At 36.6% G+C, this 21,430-nt stretch overlaps 1 protein-coding gene across 1 annotated transcript in view; it reads left to right on the plus strand.

Moving 5' to 3' along the window:
* LOC134742775 (zonadhesin-like) overlaps positions 1-6,931 on the plus strand; it is a 32,942-nt gene extending 26,011 nt beyond the window's left edge. The window contains exons 19-21 of the mRNA XM_063675963.1: positions 51-260; positions 511-655; positions 6,788-6,931. Coding sequence (XP_063532033.1) covers positions 51-260; positions 511-655; positions 6,788-6,921 — 489 coding nt within the window. The 3' untranslated portion in view covers positions 6,922-6,931. The remainder of the gene's footprint in view (positions 1-50; positions 261-510; positions 656-6,787) is intronic.
* Positions 6,932-21,430: the final 14,499 nt, after the last annotated feature.

The following is a 21,430-nucleotide window of genomic DNA, read 5'->3' on the forward strand; positions in this document are numbered from 1 at the left end:
GCCTTAAATTTTTTTTTGTCATTTATTTTATTTATGTCTTTTTATTTTAGGTGGTTCGAATCCCTTACACAGGCGAAGAGAGCTCCGCGATAATTGTTTTACCAAACAGCATTAACGGCACAATGCAGTTGGCCAAATATCTACAACTTCCGGCTAATTGGAAGAAACTCTTAGATAGCCTCTCCCCTCAAAAAGTACAACTATATTTACCAAAATTTGTAATTAGCACAACTACAGACTTGAAGGACTTATTAAAGAAGGTAATAAGCAAAACTTAATCGATGAAATGAACCACTGCTCAAGTCTCGTCTCAACAAAATCAGATCGCCATTGCGTGTGAACGCCACGACGTGTAAATGAGAAAGAAGAAGAAGAAGAAGAAAAAGCATTTATTATATATAGCATAGAAAGAAGCAAATATCACGTCAATGTTAAACTCACTGCTTTCGTCATTATTAGGGTACTGTAAAAATACAATGATTTTATTATTTATTCATATGTATTTTTCAGGCTAATATTACCAATTGGTTTGACTGCGGCAATTCTGGTTTATCCGGACTTTTAGCCAAACCAGAAGATATCTGCATGACTGAGGCCATTCAAAAAGCGTGGTGTGAAGTCAATGAAATAGGAACAGAGGCTACTGCAGCTAATGGTAACTATACAAACACCTTTATTATACAAGGTCTACCTGAAAACAACTATAATAACCGTAATCGTTTTCATAATCATTTATTCTTTGCTAGTGTTGCAACCGTGGTATTACAAGATGTTCTTATACTTAGCCAATACAGACATGGACACTAACAACATTTTAAAAATATAATAATATTATATTAAACTAAGTTACACCTAATCTAAAGATAAAATACGAAGAGTAATTATATAAATGCTTATAAGATTTCGATTGGAGGGTTTAGGACGAGTACCTACTCTTTAGGTATTAAGTATTTTTCGAATTAAATATCGTTTTATTAAAAAAAAAATTTAAATATTTTTTTGAAGAAAAATAAATATATTAAAATCTTAAAGTAACAGCTTTACCTTTATGCTATAAAATAGATAGATGACGGTTTAATTGGTAAATTATGAGCACAGGAGTTTTTATTACATAATCCAAATTATCAAATATTCATTAAATAAAGTATGTATTTATAATATTTATATATCTATTTCTCCCTTGAAATTCTTTTATGATTTCAAGGCAGCCAAAATAAGGATGAAAATTTGTTTAGGTACATAACAATTCTTCGATTTCACTCTCTTTCATTCTAGTAAGAAATAGTATGGTTTATTTAAAGTAGTTTTTTTTTACGTTCCATTCGTTAATTTCATTTTAAATACCGTCGTCATAATATAAATACGAATCTGAGCTATAATTAATATCGACAAAATCCATAGAAATAAGGTACATTGCGATAATTTCAAAAGCGAGGTAATTATCAAAATGGAAAATATCTACTAAACTGGAAGCACTTTCTATTATAGCAACAGTAAGGAAGATATAGATATAACACTTTAAACTCTCGCGTTTTCAACACATATTTAATTATACGAACGGGTGAAATTAAATGCGTTGCAGTAGCGTATGTGTTGTAAAAGTATGAAGTGATTCTGGTTTTATTTTCAAAATAACCCCGCTTTCGAAGTTACCTTAAGAGCCAACAGGAGTGGTCATTTCTCCATACAAACGTACTCGACTGTTTCCTCCGTGGTTTTTGAAGCTAGAGCAATGATTTTTTCAACACAGATTAATATTGTCAATATCTGTGTCGGTGTGTTTTGCTTTTTTTGATATTTTTGTTTTTTAAGGCGCTAGAGCCCTTCACACATGGCCAAAAATGGCCTCACTGACTATGCCGCAATGAGAGGCGTGGTATTCAAAACTGGTATCAATTAGCCAAAAAATCAAAACAGTCCGACACAGACAATTTCATAATCATTTAGATTTCCAAATTTGGTTACGATTGGTTAAGTTTTGGAGGAGGAAACAGTCGAGTACAAAACCTCGATTTTTGAGATTTTTACGCAGGATTTTTCGCCTAAGCTGCAGTTGTTCTTATCGCACTAATTTTAGGGGCGGGGTCAAGTTTCTAAATACGTACACAGACAGAAAAGTGATGGGCAATAGTCGACATTAAATGTCGATAATCTAGTGATGTGATAAGATCGATAAACCTTTTCAAAGTCGCGATTTGCCTCTTAGTAGGCGAAGTAAGTAAAGTGAGTATGCATTTGGCCTCAGGGGATATCGTTTAACACTATTTATTATTCCTTGGTTCATACAAAGCTGAGCTGACGCACTAGCTACGAGATTAAGTCCTGGTAACCCGCGAAAAAGGGAGGGGAAAAGTCGGCTTCTGCGGTCCAGTTTGCCTCTATTTCTACATATCTGTTGCTATGAGATCAAATTTGGTATAATTATTGTGTAAATTAGGGACGAATAATTTATTTTAGAAATAATAGTTTCACATTTTCATACACAAATCTGAATATATGAACGAAACATTAAAATCATATATAATTTTTGGTCACTGATTTGCTCTTTAGAAGCAAATTGTGGTGATTTGCACTAAAAATTAATTACACAATTTAGTCCATTTATTCGTTATTTAGAAAAGTATCCGTTCTAAGTACGTATTCATACATTTGATTGTAAAAAGAATTAGTAATACTTTGGTTAAAATATTGTTTTATATTTTACAATTTTCACTATTATTCTAAAATTTATTTTAAATAAAGTATTACTTTCATTAAATCGTTTATGACGTGATCTTATTAAGTATGTATATGAAAAGGGCTCCACGAGGCGAAATACTTTTTACGCCAATTATTTTCTTTTTTTTTTATTTACAACAAAGACGAAAGTTCGAGAAAAATGTGGTTACTTAATAATTGCCTAACTTGTTGAAAAAATAACTTTACATACTATCAACTTATAACCGTAGTATATTCCATGATATGTTTTAAATGCACCATAATTTTTTCTAATTTTTAAAAGAATATTTAATACCTTTAAAATAATATCTGTCTGTCTGTCAATCTATCTGTCAGTCTGTCACCAGGCTGTATCTCATGAACCGTGATAGCTAGACAGTTGCAATTTTTACAGATGATGTATTTCTGTTGCCGCTATAACAAGAAATACTAAAAACAGAATAAAATAAATATTTAAGTGGGGCTCCCCAAACAACAAACGTGATTTTTTTGCTGTTTTTTGCGTAATGGTACGTTTGCGTTTTTTGTTAATAGCTTTTGAACTTTTTTATGTGGGAATGCTTCGAATACATTTTTCTAGACATCATTCCGAATCTAATGAGGTATCATACGTATTTTTAGGAGTTAGTATCTCTTATAGTGGCAGCCGTACAAGCCCAATTTCAAAGAAAAACCGCAAATGGATGTACAAGTTAGCCGTTTGGCACACGCATACTGAGGTCAAAACAAAATTTTTGACCCGCAGTTCCTAAAAAAATCCCTTAGGAAGTACAGTTCCATAAGTCTCGTAAAATAGGTATTGAAGTAGAACGGCCGGTCCGGGCCGTAGCAACTACGCTCGCATTCCATTGCTAATTGTTCTGTTTATAAGTTATTGATATACCCGACAAAAAAAAACAAAAAAAAAGTGTTTTTTGTTTAATTTAGTTTAATTTGTATACTTTAAGTTTAAGTCATATATGTTAATACCTACAGTATTAAGTTATTTGTTATAGGTTAAGTGTGCGCTCACCGATAAAATGTATTTTGCGTGAAAAAACAATTAATTCTCGTGTAAGTGAATATTATGTATTCTTATGAGAAGATAAAGATCTTTAAACCTAACTGTGTCACTTTGTATTTTAAAAAAAACAATAAAATTATTTTTAAAATTCTTTTTTTTGGGTTAGATATGAGGAAATCACGTATCATTTTTGGTATATTGTACAAAAAAAATCAGCCATATCGTATCTGGAGGAGCCCAAACTTGGTATGTTTTGAAAATTCTTTTTGTTTCAATTTAAGAAAAATGGCTAAAATGTAATGATGTGATATATTTTCAGAATCGCTTCAAAAAGCCCTTTCGTATGATAGATAAGAGAAGAATACGATAGGTTTAAAAAAAAAAGTTTTTTATACAAAAAAAAAGATTTTTTATACAAAAAAAAGTTTCAGCACCCCTCCCAAGGGATTTTTTTTTAGGAACTGCGGGTCGATAATTTTGTTTTGACCTCTAGTATACGTGTACCAAACGGCTAACCTGTACATCGATTTGCGGTTTTTTAATGCGAACAGCTTACACTATATTTTTAACCACCTTGAACGTTTTGTAGACTAGACTATTGTCCCAAATTGGGGTTTCTTATTCATTCCGACCAGGATTAGGAGCTCTTCAAACATACCTATTTTAATCAAAATCTGACTCATAAATAAAAAACGGACCATTAATAAAACTGTATAATTACATCAACGTAAGAAATATCTCATGTCACATGTTTCTTTGTTATGATAATTTTATCTAACCTGAGGCTTTCTTTTTTTCTAATCAACGAAGCCGGAGAGCGACAAATTTGTTTTTCATCACACTTGCTCGAAAAAATCTTATTTCATGCAGGTGTACTGAAGGGAAAACAAAAGGCCTATATTGTTCCCGCGGGAGTTATAGCTTTCTTTTTTTAATTAGATATGTCACTAATTCATACGAAGTACGAACCAAGTAAGTTATAAGTAAAATACTTTGTTTAAAGTATAAGGGTGTGTAAGGGAGTTTTACTTCTAAAATACTGACAATTATAATTTAGTATTTTTGTTTATAATATTTAATTGGATTAATTTAATAGCCGTTTTTACACAAAATTTTCAATCGTGGCTGAATGCCGAAGGTCTGTGCCTTAGATGCCTAACCTGTCAAGAAATGACAATATGGCGGACGAATATTTGAAATGTCACCGTATTTTATAATTATTTCCCTGAAAATTTAGTTTTTCATCACAAGTGTAACGAAAACCATTGTGTAACTCCGGGGGTAAGAATATTGTAAACTCCTCCTTTACAAAATCTCACTTACCCCCCTCGTTGCACAATGTAGGTACTAATAGCACAGCGTGTCGAAAGTTAATACTTTCCGCACGGAAACGAGAAAAGAAATGATTGTTTTTTTACTCTCCTGTAAAAGTCAAAATGTTATTTGGATTGCAGGTTGTAGAAGGATATTGAATTCAGCTACCTAAAATCAAGAAGATAAATCACAATAACAGGAAATAAGTAAACGCTCAGTGGTGGTAGCGAGCTAAGCTAACAGAAAAAGTTTGTAAGAACTAGCTATAGCCTATGATATGCCTATATAGCGGGCCGCGACCGCGACGCGACTTGCAGGCATAAGGTCCGTGAGCGCAAATGACGTGCGCGTCTGTGTGCGTGCACCACACACACGGGGATATGGCGGCGCCGCCCCCGTCAGCGCGACGGAGATAATCAGTTTGAAATCTCAAAATTGAGAATTCGCTCAGCTCCTGTTGGCTCTTAAAGGATGATTCACTCTAGACCGGGCCGGGGCCGGGCCGGAGCTTCCGGCGCTTTGTTTTCACCACGCCACGTGATCAACGATCAGCCGTCATAGAAAATGGTGTGTCGGACGCACCGCATCGGCCCGGGCTCGTGCCGGTCTAGGTGTGATATAACATATATTATCATTATTTCAGCTTTTGTGGTTGGTGCAACTGCTACAGCAGAAAGGCCACCGCCACCACCGCCAAAAATATTCAGAGCAGATCACAGTTTCCTTTTTTATGTTTTGGTGAAGAATACAGTCATGTTCCAAGGTCATATCGCGAAATTGGCCAGTCAGCCAACCGATTAAATTGGTTCGTTCAAATTGTGTCTAAATCTGGTTATAGCTAAAACTCATAAAATACTCGTACTTACTCATTATTATCATTTCATTATTATTCGCTACAGTCAGTAGTTAGCTGCCCAATTAAACTGGTGAAAAATAAAATGTAGATTTTGAACATTACTGATAAATTCATAGTTATATGTTTTACAGAGGGGGGCAAAGTTGTTGTTTAACCTCTCGTGCTATTATATTGATACCCGAGCAAGCGAATGTATCCAAAATTGAACCACGAGCGTAGCGAGTGGTTCGAAAAATTGAATCTTGAGCGTTGCGAGGGTTTTAAGGCACGAGGGTTAAACCAATTTTACCACCGAGTGAAACACAAAATATTTCGGAATAATTGTTATTAACATGACTGTGACAACGTGGTGACAAGCAATATCAATAATATAACGTATACAAAACACTATTACTATCCGCAAACCAAACTGACGACCGGGGTCGTAAAACTTTTCATTCACACTTGCGTAATCGTAGCAGGAGTGAAAGAGATGGTAATATGATTTCGGGCGTCATTTTCTTTTGCGCATAGTATAGCAAAAGCTTAAACCGCAAATATGTTTTACAGTAGGGGTGAGGCACCATATCGGTGGAAAATATCTTGGACATAAATATAGCAAACCTACATAACTCGGATGATAATACAAAGCTATAGTTAACAAGTTACCATCATGTTGGTCTAGTGATGGAAGGCCGAAAGGTGTTATTACCTATTTCCGTGATCCTTTGATGACAGTAATAAAGAAAGGTACCTACAGTAGGCATTAAATGCTAGTGACCAAATATATTTTTACCGAGACTTTTTAACTATGACTATGACTTGTCAAAAAATGTACTCCTTCCTCCTCGCCTCGCCAAAAGGCAAGGCAAAGTAAAAACTTATGTCGCCTTCATTGTCACTTTTTTCTCTTTCAGCTGTCGTTATTACTAGGAAGTCACCATCAATTGAACCCAGAAAATTAATATTCCGAGCTGATCACGGTTTCCTTTACCATATACTTATGAAAGATCAAATAATGTTCTCTGGTGCGGTGCGCACTACCCCTTGAATAGAGAGGTGAATATAGATACTTAATTTAGTCGAGTTGATTTGTCAGTGAATTAGTCGAATGGATCCATTTTTTTTTCTATTTTTTCTGGCGAGTACCGAGTGAGCCTCCCCCCACCACTCTTACTAATCTACTTGACTAAATTTTTGTTGTTCAGACACGTTTAGTAACGGGTATTATGTGATTAAATCAATCAATGTTTGGATCTATAATTTTTCATTAAAATAAATTCTGTCGCTTGCCAAGTCGGAAGTCGGTGCAGAATAAATAAATGTAATTTTGGTCATAAGTCCTTCAAAAAGCGAATTGCCTTTAGTTATAACGTATTTTTTTATTATTATTATTTATTTTATTTTATTTATTTGGAGATCCAACAGCTGTGACATTAACATAAAACTTATAGTAAATACAGGAAGCCAATTATAGGAACTCACAGGTAGTGACATGATACTAAACTAATAGGTACTATACTAACAATGTTTTTTAAACAGAAATCTACTACTTAAATATAAATCTAATGCTCATGCAACATGCAACCACATTGTCACAGTCCAATGAAACGTTTAATATTTTTAATATTATTTCATTTTCAGCTTTTTATATCGTTGGCTAACTAAAGGCATTTTATTTATTTTTACGCTTTGCAATACTAATTGCGATTAAATTTATAATTACCGGCTATTACTGTGAGATAAAAATGATAATAATTTTTTACAGGTCCTTGGAGAGAAGGAAAATCTTTAGGTCGAAATTATTTCGGTGTTAAAAATAAAATTGTTTTTTCTAATATTTCAAATAATACTCTAAAATAAAAATAATAAAATAAATAAAATTTCGGCGTCTTTTTATCTTGTTTTATTGCTTCACCCTCTGTTTATTAAGCCGGCTTTAGAAATTTTGAGGGAACAGAACTGACGAACATACATACATACATACGTATACATACATACCCATGCACCATACCGGTCAAAATTATAACCACTTTTTACGAAGCAGAAACGAGCGTGCGTTTGAGCGTTAATCCAAAATTCGCACACATTGGTGGGCCTCCGTGGCTCAGTTGGAAGAAGCGATTGGACCGATGTTTCAATGGTCGCAGGTTGGAGTCCTGCCGGAACTGTAGTTTTCCATTTTTCCTTTAATTAAAACCGGACTAATCCCAATAAGGACTATTTTACCCTCTGGGTTGGAAGGTCAGATTGCAGTCGCTTTCGTAAAAATTTGTGCCTACGCCAATTCTTGGGATTAGTTGCCAAGCGGACCCCAGGTTCCCATGAGCCGTGACAAATTGCCGGGACATCACGAGGAATATGATGATGATAATATGACACTGCCTCACTTTGTTCTATTCAAATCGGCGCAGTTAGGTTACGCGCCGTGCGCCGCGCGTGTTCCGTTAAAATTCTTGTGTATAACTAACAAATTACCTATCTTAATAAAACCGACCAAGTGCGAGTCGGACTCGCGCACCTAGGGTTCCGTACTTTTTAACCGACTTCAAGATTTCAAAGGAGGAGGTTCTCAATTCGGTTGTATGTTTTTTAGTATTTGTTGTTATAGCGACAACAGAAATACATCATCTGTGAAAATTTCAGCTGTCTAGCTATCACGGATCATGAGATACAGCCTGGTGACAGACGGACAGACGGACAGCGGAGTCTTAGTAATAGGGTTCCGTTTTTACCCTTTGGGTACGGTACCTATTGATCGTTAAACATCTCTGCTGCAATATCCGAAGAGCCTAATGTATAATTAAATTGATTAAACTATTCTATTAATCTGATACGAACATGGATGGGCGCTTTAATATGAAGCGATCTTGTTTTAGAAGTTAAACCACTGAGTTAAAGCTTAAACTATTTGAGAGCATTATTCAGAAAACCCCATTCGCTAACGGATATTATTAAAATGAGCTTATGTTTAAAATAGGTTCAGTCAGAATCAAAAGTAGCGGACCAGATTATCCTCTAATATATAGAACAATAGAAAAAGGTCCAAATATATAAACCTTTAAAAAGTTGTAAGAGGTTCCTTCCATAGCGTTATGTCATAGGTACCACATATATAAGCGTTCTTAGACATTTATAAAAATTACATAATTAAATATTAAATAGTTTCTAACTATCATACCTAATTCAACTTTCTGGACCCTTGTCACTTGTTTAATAAACATTTTAAAGTATTGCTTTACTTTATCTTGAGTACTCAGCCATTTTTAAACCTTAATTCAGAAAGTTAGCCGCCGACTTGTCTTCCGGATGAAATATGACCAGCATATTACAAACTGCCGACTAGCCAGCGAACTTCGCTAAAGGCAAACTACCTTAATAGCTTTATGGTTATAAAATAAGCAATATGGTTATAGTAAAAGTTAACAAAGTGTAGTGTGTATAGTATGAATTTTCTCAAATGATTTTTACACCTAAGACCCTAATCTGTTAAACAAAAGCCATTGTTCCTTTTATGCGAGCGGACGGCCATTGTGTCTGAGCGCGTGCCATTGTGTCTGAGCACGTGGCATGCACTATAACACAATGGCCGACCGCTCACATAAAAGGAACAATGGCTTTTGTTTAACAGATTAGGGTCTTAGGCGTAAAAATAATTTGAGAAGATTCATACTATAGTGTGTTGTATTGTGACCATTTTATGTCCGTGGAAAAGCAAAATATTATGTACTTTTTTAGGGTTCCGTACCCAAGGGTAAAAACGGGACCCTATTACTAAGACTCCACTGTCCGTCTGTCCGTCTGTCCGTCTGTCTGTCTGTCTGTCTGTCTGTCTGTCTGTCTGTCTGTCCGTCTGTCTGTCACCAGGCTGTATCTAATGAACCGTGATAGCTAGACAGTTGAAATTTTCACAGATGATGTATTTCTTTTGCCTCTATAACAACAAATACTAAAAACAATATACTCCTTTTTTTGGGCAGTCGTGTAAAAAGTACGGAACCCTCGGTGGGCGAGTCCGACTCGCACTTGGCGGGTTTTTTTATACATACAGCTATGGGTACTCTACGAATATACGGAATATAGCCACTAACAATATTTGGCATTCATATCAAAGTGGATCAAAATTAAAATGGAGGCCGACGAATTTTTCCATTTCGCCAATGCTGATGAAAATCCGTGAATTTTGATTTTACTACGAAATTTTAGCTCGTTCGCTGCTTGATTCATCTCGCGGTTCTCAGTTATTATTTACAACTGTGGCAAAGCTAAAAAGAATATTTAATGTGGGTATGTACAGTGATCTGCAATTTTTTTGCAGATTAAATAGATTAAATATAAGTATACCTGAGTATACCTATATAATTAGAGAGATAATATATATTCCATTTTGTAATTGAGCGCTTCAATCGCTAACAAACTGGTTACAGTTTGGCGATGCATAAATTTTGTTTGTAAGTATGTAAGTACCCTTTGTGTAAATAAATAAATAAAAAAAGTGTACGAAGAGACGTTTCATATATGACGTAAGCTTTGCAAAGTCATTATTTACTTTGCTTAATTTTTTTATAGTTCGATTCTATACGTGTCCACTATAATTTAATTTAGTTCACCGGGGGAATGCTCCAGACCTTTTAGCCAAGTAAGATGCAGGGAGGTCAAGAAAAACGGGACCCTATTACTAAGACTCCTCTGTCCGTCTGTCTGTCCGTCCGATGACAATTAATTTTTAATTTTTTTAACACTAACCTCGTTGTTGTTAATGAGTTGTTTTGTGGTCGCTCCCTCATGACTGAGGATCGTGGTCATCAGTGGATGTGGATGCTCCACACCTGGTTCTTGTGATCTGCCTCCATCGGTGCCTGTCCATCGCGTCTCTGACGACCGAGCAAAAGCTGGTTGCGGATGGGGCCCCTTTTACTTGATCGCTCCATCTAGTTGGAGACCGTCCCCGGCTTCGTTTGCCCTCCGTGTTTCCAACAATGATCAGCTTTTCAAGGCTTTCATCTCCCCTCCTCATTATGTGGCCGAAGTAGGACAATATGCGCTGCTGGCAGACTGTGGATAGGCGAGTTTGGACGCGAAGCTGCGAAAGGATAAAAAATATACATCTCTAGAATTAAGTAAATATTCAAAATGACTTTACAACACGCTTAAAACATTTAAAGAAACTATTTTACCTTACTTTTCAAGCGTTTTAAGCATGCGACTTATACATACTTACACAAATAAGTTTATTTAATGAGTAACTTTATTTAATTTAGTACCTGTGACGAGTTTAAATAGAAAGGAAACAGAGGAAGTTGTCTCGGAAATAAACTACAGAGATAACGAGATGATCGCGCCGAAGTTCCTTATGGCAAGTTTAAAGTGGACTGAGACAGCTGATGTAGGGTTGTCACATGCCGTTCCTTTAACGCTGCGCCTTACGTAAGCGAACAACTCGCGAACGGCCCACGGCGTACGACGCGTAAAGGATGACTCACGTTAGACCGGGCCGTGTCCGGGCCGGAGCTTCCGGCGCTTCGTTTTCTATGAAATCACCTGTCATGTCATAGAAAAGTAACTCATCATACTCGTCATGACTAACGTGAGTCATCCTTAAGGCGTCCGCTGGCTGGCGCGGTTGCACGGAGCGGTTGAGCGGTTTAAGAGGAAAGGGGACGGCCGATATAAACGTAGTCCCCATCTGGATATTGTTATTATGGAAAATATTTTTACGTAATTTAGAATAAAATAAAATAAAAGAAGACTTAAAATAAGATTAAAGTGCCACGAAATGGCCTCATCTCAACATGTTCCTGGTGGCTTCCAGCGCTGATCTTCCGATGAGACCATCAGGTGAGATACAGGAGTGCGTTAACATTAACCAAAACTTCAGTTACATCAGTAAAATTCCTGTATTCTGGCAACCCTACGGAGTAAGTAACTGAACTGAGACAGGTCTCAAATGAGACAATTTAATCTCTCCAGCCGCATGGTCCAGTAATCACGCTAGTTTTTAAACGTTCACAATTTCTTTATCTTCCGTGTCAAAACTAAGTCGTTTTAGAGTTTAATTCTCCTTTAGAGATTAATAAACGGATGATAAATACGCCAGGTACGCTTATATAACTATTAAGACTGCTAATTAATGACGCTAAGTTTTAATTGAAACTAGGATTCGTTAGAGACTTTGTTCAAATAAATTTATAAAGTTAGTGTCAGACTTCGTTCTTGGCAAGCGACAAACGATGCCGTTGACTATAACGATGACTATATATAATTGGTATAGTCCAACGCGGTGGTCCGACCAGGTTAGCAGGAATCATGTGCTCCACGTAGGAGGTCACGACCCTCAGCACTGAGTGAACGAAGCAAGGAGGGATTGACTATAAAGGTAAAGATAGGTGGACTTTTAGTTACCTTTAAATAACTTGAAAATTCTATATTCTATACGTCAACAACGGTTCTAATCATCATCTTCCTCGAGTTGTCCCGGCATTTGGCCACGGCTCATGGGAGCCTGGAGTCCGCTTGGCCATTAATCCCAAGAACTGGCGTAGGTACGAGTTTTTACGAAAGCGACTGCCATCTGACCTTCCAACCCAGAGGGTAAACTAGACCATATCGGGATTAGTCCGGTTTCCTTCCCCGAAAAGCGACTGGTAATTATCAAATGATTTTTTAAGTATATAAATAAATAGTATTTTCGACGTGGATCTGCCTTTTCTTCCTACATGGTGTACGCTGTCAGGCGGACCTTATGCGTGTTTACCACCATAAGGGTTAAAAAAATCGTTTAGACGACCGGTCTGGCCTTGTCGGTAGTGACCCTGCGTATGAATCTGATGGTCCTGGGTTCGAATCCCGTTAAGGGCATTTATTTGTGTGATGAGCACAGCTATTTTTTCCTGAGTCATGGGTGTTCTCTATTTATACAAGTATTTGTATATAATATATATTCAAGTATAAATATCCACAACACAAGCCTTCTTGAGCTTAGTCAATTTTTGTAAGGATGTCCAGGGCTCGGAAACCTTTTATTTTTCAAACCGGTTTCGTTCATTCACCCGGAAACGAAAAGGATTTCATTTCCGTTTGCGGTTACCGGTTAAAGAACTGTTTGTTCTATTAAGACACTAGTTTATACTTATTCGTTCGCCTTTCGTTTTTGTGGAACCAAATTAACCAGTTAAATTGAAAATATCGAAGCAAGATAGAACGAGTAAGTTATTGCTGTTTCTTTCACGTATGACAACGAGTTTAACCGAGTGTCCGTAAGCCGAGATTAACCGGTATTATAGTTCTCCGCGAACCATAAAATTTCATTCGCTCTTCTTACCGATTAGAAGAGGGAACGTATTTTTTTAGTTCTCGTTCCATCAATTAACCGGGTTTTAACCTTTTCGGCGCCGCCGCCGTGTCAAACACAAAAGCTGTCATCCAGACGCTACACCACCGAAGTGTCAAAACTGAAATTGAACTTTATGCATATGCACGTAGGTCTATGTGGCTATGTGGTCTATGACTGATTAATCGGTCTTTGGCGTTGAACCTACGGTGTGTATATATCGGTTATTGGCGTCCAAAAGGTTAATGAACGAAATAATATAACGGTTTTGGAACGATATTAACCGGTATTTCGATACCGGTTCCGAGCCCTGAGGATGTCCTATAAAAAAACTTATGTAACCAATACTGTAAGTAGGTATCTTTCGTTTCCCCAAGATTTACAAAGACGCGGTCGCTTGTAGACTCCGAGGTTATTTATAGCTCTCCGAGGTTAATAGCGAACCCGTGCAGCTGATCCAAAGTGGCATTCTGATTTTACAATTTGGTTTTTTTTTTTTAATTATCTTTTTTTTTATACGACCTTGAAACTTCTCGCATCTCGTTTTCACCAATAAGTGCGAGTGAAACGGCTTTTGACACTAGTGGTGCATTCCGCGCGCATCAATATGTGCGAGACAGGCACGTGGAGCCCACTGACGATAGTTATTATTATCAGTTAGAACTAAAAATTTGACAGTTCCGAACAACTGACAGGCCGATATCGTCCGGCGGACTTATAGTCAGTGGGCCCCTTTATAAATGACAGTCGACAGCGACAGAACTGAGACAGTCAGAGGGTGGGTCAGAGCCCTCATTTTGCACCATATTCATCCCCGCCCCTGTAAAATAGTGTTATTACATAGGGCAGAAAATTATCAATCATGGTATTTAAAATATCATAGTCAACCTGTTTTTATAAAAAAATAAGAAATTACAAACATGCAAGGGAGGTCCGATTTCTTTGCACCCGAGTGTACATTTCGCGCGTTCCAATAAGCACGAGCGATCATATCAATATCATAATAATTTTTTTAAAATCTGAATACTACTCTCGCACGCTCGGTTTTAATATGTTTTACGCAGTAACGGAGGCCGATTCTTATCTGTTAAAGTTTACAGATTGTTTTGATACGAGCTTTAGTCGTGTCCGTAGACATCTAACGCGCACCAATGAATTGAAATTCTTCGTTGTACCTACGCTATGGCGCGTAGCGAGTAGTCAAGCTCGTAGAGGACTATCACGGAGACGCCTACGTAAGCGTAGCAACAATATTGGGGCAAACGTTTCGCTGGTTTCGCACATCATTTTAGTTCACTTGAGTAGAAAAGGTAATTACAACAAAATAAAGTTGTAACATGTAAAAAAAAAAAATTGCAAACATTACAAAGATATTTGATATTTTTCATATTTCTTATATGGCGAGGTTAACTTACCAAAATATTTTTAAAATCTAAATATTTTTAAAATATCCTACAGGGTATGAAAAAAACATATTTAGTACCTATATCTTTATAGGAATTCGATAAAATGATAATAAAGCAAATAATTTAACTTACAAAAATAGGTAATGTGAAATTTTCCAAGATTCCAAAAATGTTCTCAACTTTGTGGAATCGTTTTACACATGTGTACTATATTACTCCTTGCCGTCTCGAGTCGTCTTTCTTGTACGAGGGATTAAAATTGCAACGCTGCAGCTGCTCGCTGCTTGGATCGTTTGGGGCGTTTAAAATATTGCCAGCAAATTGGAGGATCCGATAACATGGCGCCAATATTGGAATCATTATCAGTCTTCATAAACTTATTGCACACTTTAGGTATACACCATAGAGTAACTTATACTAGAGCGGTACTGTCATAGTAAATTTTGTAACCACTGTAAATTAACTGCCATCTGTCGACTCACTTTAAAACTAAAAATGAAGATTTAAAAAAATACGTTAAAATGCATTTAAATATGGATAAATTATTTTTTTATTGGCATTAATTATTTTTATATGATTTTGACCCATGTTCTTTCACTGGTATGCGTTAAAATTATAAATAACAAACGAAACAGTCAACGCCCTCTATACGAGTGTAGGCCAAAACTAGTGGCGCCATCTGATCGAGAGTCAAATTTTCGTGATTTTCGAGGCACGTTTTTTCCTTAGACTGTATCCATCTATTACGGAGTTATATCTATCTTTGGTATACACTAAGGTCTTAAAATTAAGAGATGCGAATGGAATGGAGGAAACAAATGAATAGAATCACGCACAAAACTAAACTTGTGTACCTACTAAAAAAACTTAATTATACGTTGTAATGTTCGTTATTATTATTTTTTTTTTATGATGAATAGGCAGGCGTTTGACCACGATCCCACATTTATTCACGAATGTTACATTGTTGGCCTCTTTTCGCGATGAGTCATGTGATGAGTTCCCATCCTGGGGGCCTAGCCAAGATGACAACCGTTTGCAGAAAACGAAACGCATTGTCTCTATCGCTCTTCAATATTAGTGCGATAGAGACAGATAGCATTTCGTTTCGTTTCTCTGCAAGCGTACTTCATGTACAAACATTATTATCCCTTTCCCTTCCATATTAATGTGGCAACATTACATTAGGTATTTAAAATAGTTGAAGTAGTAGTTAATCCACCTATTAGGATATCTTAAGAAGGGCCTAAAGCAAAATAATTGTAGTAGTCGGATGTTTATATTGAATGTTTACACGTTGTAATCAAGGGCAAATATAACTGTTGTAATGTAATGTAAAAACTCGCACGGAAACTATATTTAAAAGGGCAGACTCCAGTAAGCAGTAAAAGGGCAGATTCTAGGAAACAGTAAAAGGGCAGACTCCAGTATACAGTAAAAGGGTAGACTCCAGTAAGCAGTAAAAGGGCAGACTCCAGTATACAGTAAAAGGGCAGACTCCAGTATACAGTAAAAGGGCAACCTCCAGTAAACAGTAAAAAAGCAACCTCCAGTCAACAGTAAAAGGGCAGACTCCAGTAAACAGTAAAAGGGCAGACTCCAGTAAGCAGTAAACGGGCAGACTCCAGTATACAGTAAAAGGGCAGACTCCAGTAAACAGTAAAAGGGCAGACTCCAGTAAGCAGTAAAAGGGCAGACTCCAGTATACAGTAAAAGGGCAGACTCCAGTAAACAGTAAAAGGGCAGACTCCAGTAAACATTAAGAGGTTAAAGTTGGCTCAACTACTTTTTATTTATTTTCAGTAGTAACAAAGATAGATATAACTCCGAAATAGATGGATACAGGCTAAGGAAAAAACGTGCCTCGAAAATCACGAAAATTTGATTCTACTAGTTTTGGCCTACTCTCGTATAGAGGGCGTTGATGGTTTTGTTTGTTATTTATAATTTTAACGCATATCAGTGGAAGAACATGGTTCAAAATCATATAAAAAGAATAAATGCAAATAAAAAAATCATTTATCCATATTTTAATACATTTTAACGTATTTTTATAAATCTTCATTTTTAGTTTTAAAGTGTGTCGATAGATGGCAGTGAATTTACAGTGGTTACAAAATTTACTATGACAGGTACCGCTCTATTTTATTATATCCTCTTTGGTAGTAAGTATATCGTTACGTTGAATACCATAGCAGTATTTTAATATAAAATAGCTTGTGATATAGATATAACCGAGGGATTTCAAGAGCAATTTTTTTTCTAATTAATTTCAATTCCGTCCCAAGTTTCACACGGCGCATCATATCTTTTGTTTCCTTCTTATTTTCTGGCTTTATGCCCCCCCTCCCCTCGTAGTAATAAAGGCTTCCATTACTTCACAAAGGCCTTCAGGTGGTGGTTATAAACAGTGTCGTGCACTGGACACATTTTACTCTATTTACCGTCCGATAAAGCCTTTGTTTCACGGCTATTCTTGAAAATTTAAAGGGGTCCTTGCAGTAAATTCACAGACCGAGATACCGTCCGATGAATAAATTATCTCTGCATTCACACATTAGCGGTTTTTGGCGGACTATTTCACTTTTTGCTCAAATGCAAAACTACCTAGTGCAATTTTGTAATTCCAGCGTAAAATGCAGTGATTGCGTTACTATATTTCAAGCTTTGAATTGAATTCCTGATGAGACTTTTGTAAGCTCGTTATATAGGGATTTACGTTAGCTTTCATGATGAATTTTGCTTTTAGTCATAAATAGTTAAAACGGAATATCAAAAGTCACAGGCCAAGTGTGAGTTAGACTCGCACACGAAGGGTTCCGTACCATTACGCAAAAAACGGCAAAAAAACACGTTTGTTGTATGGGAGCACCACTTAAATATTTATTTATTCTGTTTTTAGGGTTCCGTAACCAAATGGTAAAAACGGGACCCTATTACTAAGACTCCACTGTCCGTCTGTCTGTCACCAGGCTGTATCTCATGAACCGTAATAGCTAGACAGTTGCAATTTTCAGGTATATGAAAAGTCTTAAGCAGAGTTCGACACTGCCGGCATAAAATCAATGCAGCCTTAACAACTTTGTGCTAGTTAGAATGTCGGAAGTTTGCGTGCTGCACTCTTGATCGCAGGTGCTAGTGCAACCATAGATTAAATAATACCTTAGCGCTTAGCAGATATAGCGCTCAGCGAGCTATGGAAAGGGCTCGGAGTCTCTCTGAGGGATCGTATTCGTAATGAAGTCATCCATCAGAGAACTAAAGTCGTCGACATAGCCCACCGGATTAGTATGCTGAAGTGGCAGTGGGCCGGTCATATTAGCCGTAGAACCGATAACCGTTGGGGTAGACGAGTTCTCGAGTGGAGACCGCGTATCGGCAAAGGACGCCCTCAAACTAGATGGAGCGATGACCTTAGCAAGGCGGCTGGCATGAGCTGGATCAGAGTTGCCGCAAATCGTGCTCAATGAAGTGCAATAGGAGAGGCCTATGTCCACCAGTGGACGAGAGTAGGCTGATGATAATGATGATGATGATGATAGCAGATATGCCACTGTGGTTCTTTTCAAATGATTACAGTCCATTTAAGTATTTATCTGCATCTATCTATTATACTTAAAGTTATATGGGTCAATCAACTATTTCTTGGTGTGATTCTGTCCCAATCAATCAGGGGACTATTAGTAGTTTGTTAGAGAAACTGTTGTATCATTAAACTACTACCGACTAACATGCTTGGCAGATGTCACATTATGAAAATAATTTATAATTATAACTAAACTTGTAAATAAATCACAAAAAAATTACAAATGAAATGAAATGATTAATTGATGTATGTTGAGAATGGGAAAAGTATTTTTGATTTAAATTCTGTAAAACCAAGATTTCAAGAGAACCCAAGAGAACGTAATCATAATGAACGTGACAAAAAGTTGATGTACCCATATCGTAGTATACATCACGACAAAAGTGTTTTTGATCTTACTGTGGAACTAGCACGTCAATTCGAACGAGCACTGACATCAAACCGATATTAGAATGATGTTGAAATCATTTCAGTAAGCTGTCATTCGCGCGTTCATTTCGCTCAGACTTGTCCGCACAAGTATTAGTGCGAGCGAGACACCCGCGCGAATGACAGCTAACTCGTATAATATCGGTTTGATGACAGTGCACGTTCGAATTGGCCTGTAGCACAGAATAAATAATAGTACCGTACAGAAAGGACACTTCCTACAGAAACCGATGTTTGAAAGCGGTTCAGGGACGAATCATGCTTATTTATGCTTTAGTGTTATATATTTATAACACTATCCCTTTCGGCTATTTAGGGTTGTCAATATTCAAGTCATTATCTTATCTGTGGTCGTGCACGCAAAGGGACGTCAAGTTGTGTCAACCCTAATAATTGCTCGGAGCAATGCTGAGCCGAAAGGAGCCGAGACCCGAAAGGAGGAGTTTCGCACCCCTGCCTGAGGTCGATTTGTGTAAAATTGTCCCATTACCATACTAAAGTACAGTAAAGGATGACTCACGTTAGACCGGGCCGTGGCCGGGCCGGAGCTTCCGGCGCTTATTTTTCTATGACTTGACAGGTGATCACGTGATGCTTTCCATAGAATACGAAGCGCCGGAAGCTCCGGCCCGGACACGGCCCGGTCTAACGTGAGTTATCCTTAAGTATCCTTATTTTGACAGCGGTGTTTCCACCTCCGCTGTCAAAATAATATTTATGGCTTCATTCTGAATGTAATTTTCGGTATAATGAACGGCGGGAAATTGATAAGGATGAAATGGAATAAGAGTGAAGTATCTGCTAGCCATGTAGTATTCAATAATCCATGGCTTAACGCTCGCTAGCTCTATCTACTTATATCGCGGACTTAAGTATTCCTTTTTGTTTGTAAATTGCCTCTTTGTGCCTGACAAGTTTGCTTTTAACGTGTGAAAGTGTGAACACTGGATAATTTCATCGGTTTTTACTTGCCGTGAAACCGGTCAACTTTGCACCGGAGGAGGGTTGTCGCTACCTATCTAAGATATATTAAGAGTAATTTAGGATTATAAAAAATCGTTTGTAGGTACCTGGAGCATTCCATGAAATTGTCTACGGTTGTCCCGTACTAACGCGAATTTTCTGAAGACTTGAAGGTATAAGACTTTTTAGTGTGACAAATGGTTAAAATATGCCTAGGAAAATATTTATCGGCTGCAAATGCCGAAAAAAAGTTCTAATTCTCGAAATGAAATGAGTAGGTTTGTACGGGACAGCCCATGGAATACTTCACCTTCCGCTCCGCAAAACGTGAAGCATTGACATTTATGAATAATAAAGGAGCCAGCGCGGAATATGAAATCATAATAAGTATGAAATAAATATTCGCGGTAAAAGAGAGGCGTATTCAGAATCGAAGAACAGTATACCGATATTATCAATTGATCGGAATTAATATTTAATTCTTTTAGACTCCGTTTTTTTTTCGAAATATCAACGAATGCGAGAGAATTAAGCAGAGCTGAGCTATTCCCGTGGGGACATTTTCAAGCTCTAGTCATAATTCTATAATTATTCTAGTTCGTTGTACTAGGCTGTGGAATATCTGTGTCAAATCAATTACTTTACTTACGGAGTTTCGTTCTCATTTTAAAACTACGTGTTGGATTGTAATGAAACTTTGCACATACAATGACATGAGGTATATCTAGGTCTGTAATTAGTTTATATAGCTCTATCTAGTATACCTATCTAGTATACCTACCACACATGTTATAAGTATCTCAATCCGATGACAATGCCACTTATACACTCTTGATTTATAAATCTTAGTGGGAATTGTCTCAGGATGTAGGTTGCACCTATTAATGTAAAAACCATGCTCTTCGTTTTATATTATCTTCCTATGTCTGTTTTTTTCCCCAATAAAGAAAAATAAAATAAAATAGTATATAAAACAAACGAAATATAGCAAAATCAAGTTTTGTATGAAAAACTTAATTTCGCTGTATTTTATTAACCATTGTATCTGAACCTACATAAATTAGGTACACACCTAGATATGTATACCTTATCCTATTGTAAGTAAATTATTTTAGAGCAATCTAGCTAGTCGTTTTAAAATGAGAACATAACTACGTTTGTATCTTAGAGAACAGTTTCTCATTTACAATACTAGTAGAATATCAAATTTGTATCGTATTCGTCGTTTCTAAGCATGTTTTGAAAGGCAAATGAAATATAGCGGCATCATTATTTAGGAGTTACAATTCAGGGGAAGCCGATTTGCCCGCGACATCGAGCGATTTATTAAAAAATTCCGTGAATAATCTATTTTAGTTAACCACCAACGACAGTGCCATTTTTCGCTTCCATTTCCGTTTCTTAATGGCGGTTCGTAAACCGAGACATTCATTCAAAATGTTTGAAATCGAATTAAATTCGCCCCTTTAACTAATCTCGATCTTCCTCAGTTAGTTTATAATAATGATCTAGGGGGCGATCAATCAGTATCCAAAGAAAAAGCTTTTATAAAATTTTGACTGGGTATGTATGCCTAAACTCATTTTATTCCCATTAATTCGTAATTCATAATTTATTTATTGCTTTTATTATTATTTATTGAAACAAAACTTATACAGTCTGACAGTATAGACCAAATCACTGTACAATCTAGAGAGCTTTCAACTTATTAGCTAAGGTACACAACACTTTACAATAACAGTTTTATAAAATACCACTACTATCCATCGCCTCGCAATACTTCAGACAGATATTACATAGACTTTTATGGGTTTTACAAGATTTTACAGTATTTACAGTATTCCAG

The sequence above is a fragment of the Cydia strobilella genome, chromosome 7 (assembly GCF_947568885.1).
Source record: "Cydia strobilella chromosome 7, ilCydStro3.1, whole genome shotgun sequence".
NCBI classification, from domain to species: domain Eukaryota; kingdom Metazoa; phylum Arthropoda; class Insecta; order Lepidoptera; family Tortricidae; genus Cydia; species Cydia strobilella.